The sequence below is a fragment of the Notothenia rossii genome (assembly GCF_949606895.1).
Source record: "Notothenia rossii genome assembly, chromosome: 11".
NCBI lineage: Eukaryota > Metazoa > Chordata > Actinopteri > Perciformes > Nototheniidae > Notothenia > Notothenia rossii.
In genome coordinates this window covers 3,042,217-3,058,072 of record NC_136910.1, presented here as the reverse complement: position 1 = coordinate 3,058,072, position 15,856 = coordinate 3,042,217, and the positions used below count along the sequence as shown (strand labels likewise).

At 41.1% G+C, this 15,856-nt stretch overlaps 1 protein-coding gene across 1 annotated transcript in view; it reads left to right on the top strand.

The window, feature by feature from the left end:
• Positions 1 to 15,856, top strand: part of LOC307024374 (voltage-dependent T-type calcium channel subunit alpha-1G-like) — a 229,603-nt gene that overhangs the window by 153,798 nt on the left and 59,949 nt on the right. The window contains exons 7-11 of the mRNA XM_079658439.1: positions 1,570 to 1,638; positions 5,461 to 5,645; positions 12,347 to 12,473; positions 14,699 to 14,824; positions 14,923 to 15,102. Of these exons, the coding sequence (XP_079514565.1) occupies positions 1,570 to 1,638; positions 5,461 to 5,645; positions 12,347 to 12,473; positions 14,699 to 14,824; positions 14,923 to 15,102 (687 nt within the window). The remainder of the gene's footprint in view (positions 1 to 1,569; positions 1,639 to 5,460; positions 5,646 to 12,346; positions 12,474 to 14,698; positions 14,825 to 14,922; positions 15,103 to 15,856) is intronic.

Sequence of the window (15,856 nt, the reverse complement as noted above, 5' to 3'; positions counted from 1 at the left end):
GTAACAAACATAATCCTGACCTAACTTTGACATATCAATCAATCAATCAATCAATCAATCAATCAATCAATCAATCAATCAATCCATCAATCAATCAATCAATCAATCAATCAATCAATCAATGTTTATTTATATAGCCCAATATCACAAGTGTTACATTTGTCTCAGTGGACTTCACAGTTTGTACAGAATATCAGAATGACAATACGACACCCTCTGTCCTTAGACCCTCCGTCCTTAGACCCTCTGTCCTTAGACCCTCTGCCCTTAGACCCTCTGTCCTTAGACCCTCTGACCTTAGACCCTCTGTCCTTAGACCCTCTGCCCTTAGACCCTCTGTCCTTAGACCCTCACATCGTACAAGGAAAAACATAGATAGACACCAAAAAGATATGTTCCTCTCGAGCCAAATAATTCAAATATTTTGCCCTTTTTAACTCAGAATAACAAAGTGTAAATGAAGTGTATTGACCATAAATGACGGGTAAACCTTGTGGTGATATTAAAGGTCTTCTATGGTGCTCTTGGCTAATGGTTGCACAACACAAAAAAACATAGTTACATCACAAAGTGACCAAAATCTGATCAGCTGATATTATAACAGGGGACCTTCAAGAAACACAGATTGTGATGATATTCTTGAGGACAAACGTTGCCCAGTTACAGGAAGACAACACAAAGGTTAAGGACAAGGTGTAACACGTTTGCAAAAGGAGACAACACTGGCTGTGAATGAATAGTACACTTTATAACTGCCAGCCAGCCATCATTAGTGTTTGCATCAGGGATGTTTGTACAGTTCTCTGCCCTCATACATTATTCAGATGGATTTAGAGGCAGACAAACAAACTCAGTGGAACAACATGCCTACAACTAGGGATGTCCCGATCACCTTTTTTTGCTCCCGATCCGATTCCGATCATTTGATTTTGACAATTTGCCGATACCGATTTTTCCCGATCCGATCTTTATGCAATGCATTAATAGAAAAAAAAGAAAAAAAGCATTCAAGTTGTCCCTTAAGGTTTTTTTTTTATTTAAATTGGATATTCTATCCAACATGGATATAGCTTCTTTCTTTCACAGCAGCATTGGATCAGTTCAGTTGTGCAGCATTGGATCGAAACAAAATAAAGCTTTCAGTACTCGTTAGCTTACTGCTACAATTAGACACTGCGCCCTGCCCACTCTGTTGCCAGATTTGAGAGAAATAAGCAGGTCTATGAAAACAAGCCCCAAAGAAGCAACACATACATGATGTTGGGTAATTTGAAACCAAAACTAAGGCCTCAGGATGACTTTAAGACTTGAACATGCTCATTTTTGTTTTGTAACATTGAATAAAAAAAAAAAAAAGTATTTATTAAAAAAAAAAAAAAAAAAAAGATCCCGATCCCCGATTTTTTTCTCCCGATTCCGATCTTTTGAAAATCACGTGATCGGCTCCGATCCCCAATCACGTGATTGGATCGGGACATCTCTACCTACAACTCAATGTGCTTTTTCAAATCTTTTGCGCTGTTAGCATGAACCTCATCTTAACCCCCGTGTCTTTTCTTTATTCTGCAGGAGAGGATCTTCCTCAAACTGACCAACTACATCTTCACCGCCATCTTCGTGGCAGAGATGTTCATAAAGGTGAGGAACTGACAGTAATAATGTCTTTGTAATGTATTCAATAGAACAGCAAGGATCGAAACATTGCTTGACATTGACAAAAAAAAGTGAATATTATTTAATAGCAAACCACTTACTAATAATAACACCTTTTATTGAAGGGGGCTTTTCATATCCAATGGAAAAACTCCTTTGTGTTTTTGTTGGTGTTAATTGCTCATAAAACTTCTGTAATTGTACGTAACCTGTTGAACTCTGAGCTTTCCCTTATAATATATTATTTATGTGGTTTTTAAGAATAAATTAGTAATTAGTTCCACTGATGATAGCAATAATGTGACGTGACGGAGAGAAGACATGTAGCGCATGTAGCTTCGATGCTTAAGAATACTGTGTGTTTATTTGCACTCTGCCATGAAGTCATCTCTCACTTCTGTTGACATCAGCTCTTATGAAAGATATCTGTGAGCTCATTTAGTTTGTGACACGAGATCAGACGAGTGCTCGCTCACATTTAGAGATGGAGAAACGTCAGACACACAAATCTGCAGAGAAGAAGAAGAAGAGACTGTCTGTTGAATACATGCACTGTAAGCCAGAGGACTAACACACACACACACACGCACGCACGCACGCACGCACGCACGCACGCACGCACGCACGCACGCACGCACGCACGCACGCACGCACGCACACACACACACACACACACACACACACACACACACACACACACACACACACACACACACACACACACACACACACACACACACACACACACACACACACACACACACACACACACACATCTCACTAAAAGTGTGTGTGTGTCTGAATGTCTTCCACTACATAGATGAGAGTAACACCTGCGTCACTTCTGGGCGAACATGACAGCCCCGCCCACTTTTGGGGGAAACCAACGCTGTCATTTGAACGGCGATCGAGCCTGAAGAGAGATCTTCTGTTACTGTCCTTTCTTCTGAGAGGAAGTACAGAAACAATGAACTCTGGATTTGTTTTAATGTTTGAGGTGCAATAAACCACACCGCAGCTTTTTGAAATGATAAAACTATTATTTTTTGTCTCGCTCACAGCCGGCGAAATTACAGCCTCGCCTACTGACTTTAACCATATATCGAGCCCGATCGTCGATTTCAAATGATTTAATGTAATTGTTCATCGTAATCGGGCTCTTGAAGATCCACAAATCCACGGTTTTCTTACATTTCTGATCGGATTGGCATAAACTTCAGAATTTGTATTGACCGCCGTTCAGATGACAGCTTTGTTTTCCCCCAAAAGTGGGCGGGGCTGTTATGTTCGCCCAGAATTGACGCAGGTGTTACTCTCATCTATACTTTATATATGTACCTTAAATATTTAACGTCGTATAAGTTAATGAATGAATGACACCTGCCGCATCATCACGGGATGCGTTAAGACAACACCTGTCCCGTGCCTCTACGCGCTAGCCGGCATCTCTCCCCCGCACATCAGACGACTAGGTATCGCTCAAGATGAACGGAGAACACAGGAGACAGACATCAGACACCCCTTGCATGGCCACGTAGCACCCCCACGCAGGCTCCGATCCAGAGCCAGTTTTCTGCAGACAGCCCCTCCAGACAACCAAACAAGCAGCAAGGACCAACATCTGGGAAGATGAATGGCAAAGAAATTACACACGAGCTCTTGAATGGCTGGACGGAGGAATCACACCAACGGAAAGCCTCGCTAGTGGCCACGCCCTTGGCTGGACAACCTGGAAGTCACTTGATAGACTGCGTGTGGAACAGGGGAGGCACTGATGAAAGTGTGGAACTGCACCACAGAAGACACGAGCAGCTGTGGATCAGTGAAGACAATGTCCCACCTACTGGAATGTGCCGACGCCCCCCGGTGCAGTCCAGAAGACCTGGCAGGACCTCCCCCATCAGCTGTGGCCTGTGCCCGATACTGGCAGAACGACATCGGAGATTGCTACGGACTCGAAGAAGAGAGTTCATGTACACCTAGTTTAGTACTGCTTGTATTTATACTAGATTTAGACTTTGGGCCAGGGGGACTAGTGTTCTTCCAATACATTGTAATGATATATGAATGAAAACAGTAGCATCACAACCAAAGACTTGTAATATGTATTTAAAACCCTCAATATTATAGAAAAACATTCAAAATAACCCTGTTTACTCCATTAGACACAGCAGGGTGTTGTTGTTGATATCTCTGTGATGTAGACACTATATTCTGCTGTGCATTGATTAGCATCAGTAATGCATCTCTTACACGAAGGGTTAATAAAACAGGAATAGCTGTGCTGGCCTGATTTAATATGTTTCTGTTATTTTCTGGAATGCAAATTGCTTCATGTGCAGAATAATTGATGAGCGGAGCCTATAGAATTAGAAATGAGGCGCTTTATGTTCCTCGCTGCAGAACCAATAAGAAGATGGTTTCATAATAACAAACAATCTGCAGCGCACACACAGAAACACACATTGAGTTACGGGTCCTTTATTTAGAGTCAAATACATATATATATTTATAAAAGATTTTATAAGTAAAAGTAGAAGTACTCAGGTCTTGTACTTGAGTTAAAGTAGAAGTACTCAGATCTTGTACTTGAGTTAAAGTAGAAGTACTCAGATCTTGTTCTTGAGTAAAAGCAGAAGTACTCAGATCTTGTACTTGAGTAAAAGTAGAAGTACTCAGATCCTGTACTTGAGTAAAAGTAGAAGTACTCAGATCTTGTAATTCAGTAAAAGTAGAAGTACTCAGGTCTTGTACTTGAGTAAAAGTAGAAGTACTCAGATCTTGTTCTTGAGTCAAAGTAGAAGTACTCAGATCTTGTACTTGAGTAAAAGTAAAGTACTCAGATCTTGTACTTCAGTAAAAGTAGAAGTACTCAGATCTTGTACTTGAGTAAAAGTAGAAGTACTCAGATCTTGTTCTTGAGTAAAAGCAGAAGTACTCAGATATTGTAATTCAGTGTAAAAGTAGAAGTACTCAGATCTTGTAGTAAAAGTAGAAGTACTCAGATCTTGTAGTAAAAGTAGAAGTACTCAGATCTTGTACTTCAGTAAAAGCAGAAGTACTCAGATATTGTAATTCAGTAAAAGTAGAAGTACTCAGATCTTGTAGTAAAAGTAGAAGTACTCAGATCTTGTAGTAAAAGTAGAAGTACTCAGATCTTGTACTTGAGTAAAAGTAGAAGTACTCAGATCTTGTTCTTGAGTAAAAGCAGAAGTACTCAGATCTTGTACTTGAGTAAAAGTAGAAGTACTCAGATCTTGTTCTTGAGTAAAAGTAGAAGTACTCAGATCTTGTTCTTGAGTAAAAGCAGAAGTACTCAGATGCTGTACTTGAGTAAAAGTAGAAGTACTCAGATCTTGTACTTGAGTAAAAGTAGAAGTACTCAGATCTTGTTCTTGAGTCAAAGTAGAAGTACTCAGATCTTGTACTTGAGTAAAAGTAAAGTACTCAGATCTTGTACTTCAGTAAAAGTAGAAGTACTCAGATCTTGTACTTGAGTAAAAGTAAAGTACTCAGATCTTGTACTTCAGTAAAAGCAGAAGTACTCAGATCTTGTAATTCAGTAAAAGTAGAAGTACTCAGATCTTGTACTTGAGTAAAAGTAGAAGTACTCAGATCTTGTACTTGAGTAAAAGTAAAGTACTCAGATCTTGTACTTCAGTAAAAGCAGAAGTACTCAGATCTTGTAATTCAGTAAAAGTAGAAGTACTCAGATCTTGTACTTCAGTAAAAGCAGAAGTACTCAGATCTTGTAATTCAGTAAAAGTAGAAGTACTCAGATCTTGTACTTCCTACCTCTGCTTGCAGATCGTGTCTCTGGGCTGGTGCTTCGGGGAGAAGTCGTACCTGAGGAGCAGCTGGAACCTTCTGGACGGGATGCTGGTGATGATCTCCGTCATCGACATCCTCGTCTCTCTCCTCTCAAACTCCGGCACCAAGATCCTCGGCATGCTGAGAGTGCTGCGGCTCCTCAGGACCCTCAGACCCCTACGGTGAGGAAAATACCTTTATACACACACACACACACACACACACACACACACACACACACACACACACACACACACACACACACACACACACACACACACACACACACACACACACACACACACTAAAAAACTAACTAATATATAGATCTTATTTCTTCACATTTGTTACCAACATTATTCCTGTTTCATTTGACTCTGTCTGGGATCAATAATTAGAAATCTGTAAAATAGCCCGTTGTGCGATCATGCCAAAATGACTCGGCAAAAACCTCAATTCAATTTGCCAAAGCTTCAAATTAAAAGCCCAAAATGCATCGTATTATTCTTTAATGGCTGTGGGGTAAAAACAAATGTGGTTTGAATGGAATCTCTTTTGTCTCTAGGCTTTGAATGAGGCTGCACACTTCATTAAAAAACTATTTTGAGAGCTTGGTTTGAACTCCTGGAACTCAGTGGCGCTCAAACCCTCACTGAAGTGTTCGCCACACGCTGTAACACACCCAAAATGGAATATTTAATAATTAAAGAGCTGAAAATGTGAGGTTAAAAGCACTCAGCGACCTCACGTTACGATCCCTCCACTTCCCACACTCCAGCTACCGATTGGACGTCTGGTTTTTAAACTGAGGCGAACTGAGATGATATGACCTCTGACAAATTTGGAGCTTTTGGGCGAAGTGTGTGTGTGTGTGTGTGTGTGTGTGTGTGTGTGTGTGTGTGTGTGTGTGTGTGTGTGTGTGTGTGTGTGTGTGTGTGTGTGTGTGTGTGTGTGTGTGTGTGTGTGTGTGTGTGTGTGTGTGTGTGTGTGTGTGTGTGTGTGTGGCCTAGCATTACCATCCTTGTGGGGACCTAAATCTGTTTACACAGTCACGTGCGGGGACTCGCCTCCCTTATGGGGACAGAATCATTCATTTTAGGGTGAAGACTTGGTTAGGCTTCTGTTGGTTGGGGTTAAGGTTAGGATAAGTCTCCAGGAGATGCATGTAAGTCAATGTAATGTCCCCTGAAGTGATGCAGGCTTATTTTAGCATGCATCCATACGTGTGTTATTGTTAGCGTGTACACAGTCGTGTTTATTTGAGCGGAAATGAGGCGGAAATAACCAATTTGGAGATTTTGTTTGTTCTTATACATCCAAATATGAGTGTGTGTGTGTGTGTGCAGAGGGGAATGGAGAACGTGTGTTTCTGCGATTGTGTGTGTGTGTGTGTGTGTGTGTGTGTGCAGAGGGGAATGGAGAACGTGTGTTTCTGCGAGTGTGTGTGTGTGTGTGTGTGGGTGGGTGTGTGTGTGTGTGTGTGTGTGTGTGTGTGTGTGTGTGTGTGTGTGTGTGTGTGTGTGTGTGTGTGTGTGTGTGTGTGTGTGTGTGTGTGTGTGTGTGTGTGTGTGTGTGTGTGTGTGTGTGTGTGTGTGTGTGTGTGTGTGTGTGTGTGTGTGTGTCGTCACGCTTGGCTTCTCGTCTCGTCTCGTGAAGGGAAGCTCTCTTTAATATTTATCACAGAGAAAAACGCAAATCAAATCCCACCGACAAATGTACCCTCTGATCTTCTCTGTCTACTTTTGGCTTTCTTTACTCTCACCTCTGACTTCAAAGAGAAATATCTCTTTTTTGCAATCTGACCCATTCTCAAAATATTGTATTCATTTCATTTCTTCGCCCATACAGCACATGCACTCTCTCCAAAAAGAAACTAGCTTTCTGTACATGCATTATAAACAAATGAAGACACAAAAACATGCCTTTTTAAGACCATTTACATAAAAGCACTAAAAACACACTAAAGGAAAAGGAAAACCCCAAAAAGCAGAATACGGCCTCTTCCATACGTTCATTGTTGGGATTTGAGGCATTGCTAACTAGAAGGCAACTGAAAGGCAAGGCTGATTTCTTGAGTAAAGCATAATGGATAATCCACCCTGAATGTAGGATACATCTAGTCGTTTTTTCTGTGTGAATGCTCCACATTTCCTCCAATCTACTGGCACCAATTTCAATCAAAATGGTGCCAGTAGTTTGCCGTAATCATGCGTACAAACAAACGATTAAAGCACAAACACTTTTACTGCAGTATACACGTAACAGAAGTGTTTCTGTGACATTATACAAGTTGTTTATAATTAGATGTGCTGTGACATCTGAGTACCTGCATGCTTTAATCCCCACAGAGGCGCATTAACGTCAGGCAGGGGGGTCTTAGAGTCAGATTAGAAAACATGAAGCAATTACAAACGGACAAATGTGACGTTTTGACGGTAAATATTCTCCAGAGCTAAGGTGGTCTTCGGTTTGAGCGAAATGTAAAATGGCAGCGAGAGAAACAGGATTATGAGAGGGGGGTCTGTGCTGAGGCTGCAGACGAGTTATAGTTTAAGTCATTCTGTAAAATCATCTGTGATGTAGTTATTAAGTGTGAATCCAGAAGGAGGAGCAAAGCATTAAAGGACTCAGCGTATTAATGTTCTGTAAACGGCAGGTATTTAAAAGCCTGAGGTCATTCAGTCAGATCAACACAGAGAGGAAACGTGTTTTCCTTAAAGGGGACCTATCATGCAAAATACACTTTGTGATGTCTTTATACATTAACATGTGTCCCCGGTGCGTCGGGGAACTCACGCAGCGTCAGAAAATAAAAACCTCTCTCTTTTCATACGTACCCAAATCTTTTAAAAACGGGGGTGCAACGTGTGGATACAGATTTGCTGCCGATATGACGTAATTTCGGAAGGTGGACCCACAGAGAGTTGCTATCAGAAACAATGCCTGACGTGTTTTGGACGTAATCTCGTCTTTGTTTACATTAGCAAGCCTCGCTAACACTCAGAGCTAACCTGTACTGGAGAGCACATGTGTTTAAAAAGCAGGAAATAAAAAAAGGAACTCACCTTGTGATAAACCTGCAAGAGAAAAAGCATTTGAGCTCCATACTGTTTCAGAAATAATCCTTGATGTGGTTTAGAACAGGATGAAGTTTTATCACAGCAGAATGTAACTTTATCTCCGGTAGAATTCTGATCAGGCATTAGCTCCGCCTCCTCTTCTTCTTTTTTTTCAAGCTAAGGACCCAAAATCCGCGTTTCTCTAACAGGGCTTAAAAAGAGAGTTTTGAGCAGTATGAGGCGTGGCTACAACGGGAGATCTGTTTGGGATTTTGAAAAAAAAACTTCACAGACATATTTTGTAAAGGTATGGCCCTACAATATATGTTTCACATATAGCATGATAGGTCCACTTTAAATTGGGAATATACTGTATGAATGCTTCTGCAAAACACAACACAAACCCTAGTTATTGGTGTTTCTTAAATTGCATACTTCTCTACTTACTTTCTTCAGCTTTGAGTGAGTTGTTCTACTTACTGTAGGTCACGTAACTCCATACTGGGGTCTAAAAGCAGTATAACGCAAACAATAACGTTTCTAGCTAGCTCTCTAGCTACCAGCAGCAATTGTCTCTTTTGTTGAGGGTACAGCTACCATCTGTGATTTAAGATAATGCAAAGCGATCACAACACACACTAAGTATCCAAATTGAGGCACAGCATACAGTGTGTATTGAGACTTGTTTGTCCGATACCTATGCTCGCAGACTGAAGGCTGCGAGTAAAGAATATATTAGATTTTCCACCAAAGGAAAGTGTGATTGTTTGTTTCTCTGCTTGTTGTCACTCCGGATCGATTGCGGTCTGGTGGTTTGAATATAACATGAGCTTGTGTGTGTGTGTGTGTGTGTGTGTGTGTGTGTGTGTGTGTGTGTGTGTGTGTGTGTGTGTGTGTGTGTGTGTGTGTGTGTGTGTGTGTGTGTGTGTGTGTGTGTGTGTGTGTGTGTGTGTGTGTGTGTGTGTGTGTGTGTGTGTGTGTGTGTGTGTGTGTGTGTGTGTGTGTGTGTGTGTGTGTGTGTGTGTGTGTGTGTGTGTGTGTGTGTGTGTGTGTGTGTGTGTGTGTGTGTGTGTGTGTGTGCGTGCGTGCGCGTGCGTGTGTGACATAAAGAAGAAGCCTATACTCTTCTCCCTCCGGCTCCTCCTCATCCTCAATTTATTTTGTTTGTATTTGTGTCATATGCTAATCGACTGTGTGGAGAAGAGTGTTTGTGTGTGTCCTTTGTCTTCAGAGTGTGTGTCCTTTGTCTTCAGAGTGTGTGTCCTTCGTCATCAGAGTGTCTTGACTCTGAATGAGAGGCTCACCTTTTCTCCTTAATCAGCCGTGTTCACTTCTCAGTGTTTGTTGAGTTGCAGCTCAGAAGGAGGACATGGTGTAAACAGCAGCGGCTTGTGGAAACATTTCATTTGGTAGTGTTTGATCTGAGCGACTAAACGATGTGTGTTTGTCCTTGATGGACTTTGCAAACTCGCTTACTTCCTAACTTTTACACGTTTTTGTGTTACTCTTAAAACCCTGAAACGCCTCCATTGGACTCCTTTGTTTACTTTCCTACCATAGGGACCTCACTATGTAGCACTCTCGCTACTATTGGCTACCGCTCCAACACATTGTGATCGACTAAGAGAAGGGACATCTCTAAGCGGTTGACCAATCACAACAGAGCCAGCCAGCTAACCAATCAGAGCAGACTAGGCTCTGGTTTCAGACAGAGGGTGAAAAGAGGTTCTGCAGCACAGACAGTAGGAGAACAATAAAGAGCTTTTTGAACATTAAAACATGGAAACATGTAGAGACACTACATACTGATATACACCTGAACATCAGCAGGAGAGGACTCTTTAAAGTAGAGAAACTACATACTGATATACACCTGAACATCAGCAGGAGAGGACTCTTTAAAGTAGAGACACTACATACTGATATACACCTGAACATCAGCAGGAGAGGACTCTTTAAAGTATAGACACTACATACTGATATACACCTGAACATCAGCAGGAGAGGACTCTTTAAAGTAGAGACACTATATACTGATATACACCTGAACATCAGCAGGAGAGGACTCTTTAAAGTAGAGACACTACATACTGATATACACCTGAACATCAGCAGGAGAGGACTCTTTAAAGTAGAGACACTATATACTGATATACACCTGAACATCAGCAGGAGAGGACTCTTTAAAGTAGAGACACTAAATACTGATATACACCTGAACATCAGCAGGAGAGGACTCTTTAAAGTAGAGACACTACATACTGATATACACCTGAACATCAGCAGGGGAGGACTCTTTAAAGTAGAGACACTACATACTGATATACACCTGAACATCAGCAGGAGAGGACTCTTTAAAGTAGAGACACTACATACTGATATACACCTGAACATCAGCAGGAGAGGACTCTTTAAAGTAGAGACACTACATACTGATATACACCTGAACATCAGCAGGAGAGGACTCTTTAAAGTAGAGACACTACATACTGATATACACCTGAACATCAGCAGGAGAGAACTCTTTAAAGTAGAGACACTACATACTGATATACACCTGAACATCAGGAGGAGAGGACTCTTTAAAGTAGAGACACTACATACTGATATACACCTGAACATCAGCAGGAGAGGACTCTTTAAAGTAGAGACAATACATACTGATATACACCTGAACATCTGCAGGAGAGGACTCTTTAAAGTAGAGACACTACATACTGATATACACCTGAACATCAGCAGGAGAGAACTCTTTAAAGTAGAGACACTACATACTGATATACACCTGAACATCAGCAGGAGAGAAAAGAAGGATTCAACAAGCATGTGGAACTCTTTGGAGTGTGTTGCATTCCTCTTTCGCTGTAAAATATATGTGGTAGTTGCTCACACAGAGAGATTATCCTTCTTCTCTGTTATAAAACACTTCAGTTCCTTCCTCTGCGGAGGAATGCAATGCAAACACACCAGCTCTGCTGCATCAGATCTAACAGGAGACACCAGCGCCCTCTATAGAGCACCAGTGGTACTGCATCCCAGCATGCTTTGCAGCAGCGTATCAGAGTGCAGAGTGATGAGGTTTAGCGCAGTGATCCGGCGTATTGATCTGTGGCCTCGTGGCTGCTGGCCTTTTATTATCTCATGTCTTCTTTTAATGTGCTATTGACTGCCTGCACACAGAGCAGCTGATCTCTGACAGACGCTGAAGCTGCTCTGTTTCAAGATTCAAGTTTCAAGGCTTTATTGTCATTTGTACAGTAGCTTCAGTGTAGATATGGCAAAGTCACGTGTGGGGACTCGCCTCCCTTATGGGGACAAAATGGAGGTCCCCATAAAGGGAATCATTAATTTTAGGTTGAAGACTTGGTTAGGTTTACGGTTAGGATAAGTCTCCAGGAAATGCATGGAAGTCAATGTAATGTCCCCTGAAGTGATGTATACATGGTGTGTGTGTGTGTGTGTGTGTGTGTGTGTGTGTGTGTGTGTGTGTGTGTGTGTGTGTGTGTGTGTGTGTGTGTGTGTGTGTGTGTGTGTGTGTGTGTGTGTGTGTGTGTGTGTGTGTGTGTGTGTGTGTGTGTGTGTGTGTGTGTGTGTGTGTGTGTGTGTGTGTGTGTGTGTGTGTGTGTGTGTGTGTGTGTGTGTGTGTGTGTGCCTGGGGGGTGAGTGTGGAGCGCTGCAGGCATCCCTGCTCCATCTGGTCTGAGCTGTGACTGACCTTAGAGTGGCCTACACACACACACACACACACACACACACACACACACACACACACACACACACACACACACACACACAATAACCCCCTGTCTCCTGCTGTGTTTCAGAGTGATCAGCAGGGCTCCGGGGCTGAAACTCGTGGTGGAGACTCTGATGTCGTCGCTGAAGCCGATCGGGAACATCGTGGTGATCTGCTGCGCCTTCTTCATCATCTTCGGCATCCTGGGAGTGCAGGTGAGAGACACACACACACACACACACACACACACACACACACACACACACACACACACACACACACACAGAAAAAACACTAAAACAGTCCTGACAGTGGCGACTAAGAAATATTAACCTCCTGCTGCGACAGTTTGAAAAACACTCCCACAATAATTCACTTTCTTGGTACTGCTTACTGCTTACATCCTAAAGTCCCTGCAGATAACAGTGCTGTAGTTATGTGATCAGTGGTGACATATATATATTATCCTCCTGCTGCAAATGATTGAAAAATACTCCCACAACTGTAGGTATATGATCAGGGGTAAGTGTGTATGAGTATTTGTGAAATTGCCTCGTTATCAGCGTTAATTGAACTCTAAATAGATTAATGCTCAGGTTTTGGGTTTTCTTATTTAATTGAATTAATGTATACATGTTTTCCTTTTGTATTTCATTTTTTTAAATGTTGGCTCTTATAAAAAAACATTTCCTATGCTAAAAGAAAAATTCATGTTTTTCAATAAATAATAAAAATAAAGATAAAAACACTCAAAAAGTCAATAAACACAAGACCGTGGGTGTTTCTCAATGTCCAGGACGCTTCCTTGGTAGGACATGTCTTCCGAGTCAGGTCCTTCAGAAGCGAGGCAAGAATCCTTCCTAGCAGGCTTACAGGTGTGCGTCATATGAGAGGCCCCGCCTTAAATGGAGCGTGATTTCCGCCAAAGATTTTGGAAATTGGTCCGTGCGCAAAGCATTGTGGGGATTTTAAGACCGCGGAGGATACACATGTGCAGCCTCGAAATTTCCCGCAACGAAGGGCGCCGGGCTCGGTCGAATTCCAAGCATCCTGGACATTGGAACAGTCCTTCGGGGGGACTCGATGAGGTAGCATCCTTGAAATAGTGGCTTTGGAGGAGCCTTCCTCGACATTGAGAAACACCTAATTATGTTCGTAACAAAGCACTTCTGTAAAATGAAATAAATTGACAAATACAAAGTCATAAAAGCAGCTCTTCCCTATATCTCACACACCTGGACAGTAATGTATGCTTATCTGGTTTGGATGGAGGATTCATGGCTAACAGCCCGAGGACACATCCATCCCAACGAGCCGTGTGGCCTTCAGGCTCCTGTCCATCAGCGTCTTTACGTCCATAAACCTTCTGTATAAGTGAAGCAGAATCTCAAAGGGTTAATGAGGAGGAACAAGCTGTCAGTCGTTAAAAGAGGGGAGGGGGAATTCACTGCATGGCCCTCAACCTTCGGATGTGAACACATGTCGTAATGTTTCCAGAACATAAGTACACATTCACTGACCTGTGATTAATGTCTGGTTTATTATTCACCAAGGAGCCTTCACTGTCTTTTGCACTAGAGGTTTGGAAGCTGCTAGTTTCCCTTTGATATCTTTAGTCTGGGGTAATAACACCAAGTGAAATAAACATATGACTAGCAGCCAGGTAGCGTAGCTTTGTAAAAACGGAAGTGGGGACAATCGGCTATCCTGGCTTTAACTAAAGGAAATAAAAACCTTTTAGTGGCCATTCAGTTGATTGCAGTCTTTAGATTAGATTAGATTCAACTTTATTGTCATTGCACAACAACATGCAGTTTGGATCCACAACCAGAACTGCAAACAGCAGGTGAAGTGCATAATGTTACACCATATTCACATATTAGGTTACAGTAAATAAGGAATACATATGAAGTTGTAAGTTTGAGGAATACACAGATAAGGTATATCAAATATTCTACTAAGAAGTCTAGATTCCACCGAATCCAACACACTGTCCCTTTAAATGTGGATAAACTTGACAACTCGAAGTAACTGGAAAATGTTCTTCTGTTAATGAGACTGATCTTTATTAGTAGGAGCTTGTTTAAGTAAACACATATGCAGTTTTTTGAACTTCTTTGAAGCTGTTTACATGGCTAATGAAAATAAAGAATCCATTGATACGTGTAGCGGCGCTAAATAAGGATACAATTATGGAAAAGTAGATTTTACTTCTCCACCACTTGCATACTTTCTATATTTGTACAAATACTTAACTTGTTGATAAGAGTTACTGTAGAAACACCAGATGTATATGTTTGAATGGTATGCAGCTTCTGGAAATGTACTGTATGAGATTTTATGAGAAATGCATGAAACCAAACTTACCAAAAACAGCAGAATTCAGTTTCTTTCATCAGTTTTCTATTGACTGGATAAACGCGTGTGTTTTTCTCCCCAGCTCTTTAAGGGGAAGTTCTTTATTTGTCAAGGAGAAGATATCGGAAACGTCACCAACAAGTCGGACTGTTTGCAGGCCAACAAGAAGTGGGTCAGACACAAGTACAACTTCGACAACCTTGGACAGGTGAGGCCTCGCAAATGGCAAGATGTCTGATAATACAAAAAATACATTCAAATACTTCGAGCATTATCAATAAATAAATATTCTTCTCCATTTCTCAGGCCTTGATGTCTCTGTTTGTTCTGGCGTCCAAAGACGGCTGGGTGGACATCATGTATTACGGACTGGACGCTGTAGGAGTTGACCAACAGGTGACTATACTGAAACATTGGGCATTCATTCTATTCTATATTTTATTTGTATTTACTTGCACTATTTTAACTATTTTGTCAGTTGTATTGTGTTGCACTGTTGGAAGAGCCTGTGACCTAATATTTTCATTGACATATCTACACTGTAGCTATGCGTTAGAAAAGTCTCCCTGGTCTCCGGCTTGAGCTCCAATCTCAGCATCCATGTATCTGTGATCCTCTCCAGAAGGAGTCATCACATACAGAGCATCAACTAGTTCCTGAACAGTGTCCTTCACATGCTGATATCCAAGAGAGGGAGTTACACAGTCACAACATGGAGGAATAGAAAGCAGTACATCCTGTCATGAACAACATTCTTAACATTCTGACTATTTATCCAAATCCAGACTTTTTCCTCAAAATCCTGACTTTTTCTCAAAATTCGGGCTTTTTCTCAAAATGTTGACTATTTCTCAAAATTCTCTAAAAATTCAGACCTTTTCTCAAAATTCTGACTTTTTCTCAAAATTCTGGCCTTTTCTCAAATTTCTCTAAAAATTCAGACTTTTTCTCAAATTTCTCTAAAAATTCAGACTTTTTCTCAAATTTCTCTAAAAATTCAGAATTGTTCTCAAAATTCTCTCAAAAGTCAGAATTGTTCTCAAAATTCTCTCAAAAGTCAGAATTGTTCTCAAAATTCTGACTTTTTCCCAAAATTATGGCTTTTTCTAAAAAATAGGACTTTTTCAAAAATATCTAAAAAATATGACTTTTTAGAGAAATCTCAAAATTCTGATCACAAAAATATGACTTTTTCTTAAAAATCTAAAAATATGATTTTTTCTTAAAAATCTAAAAAATA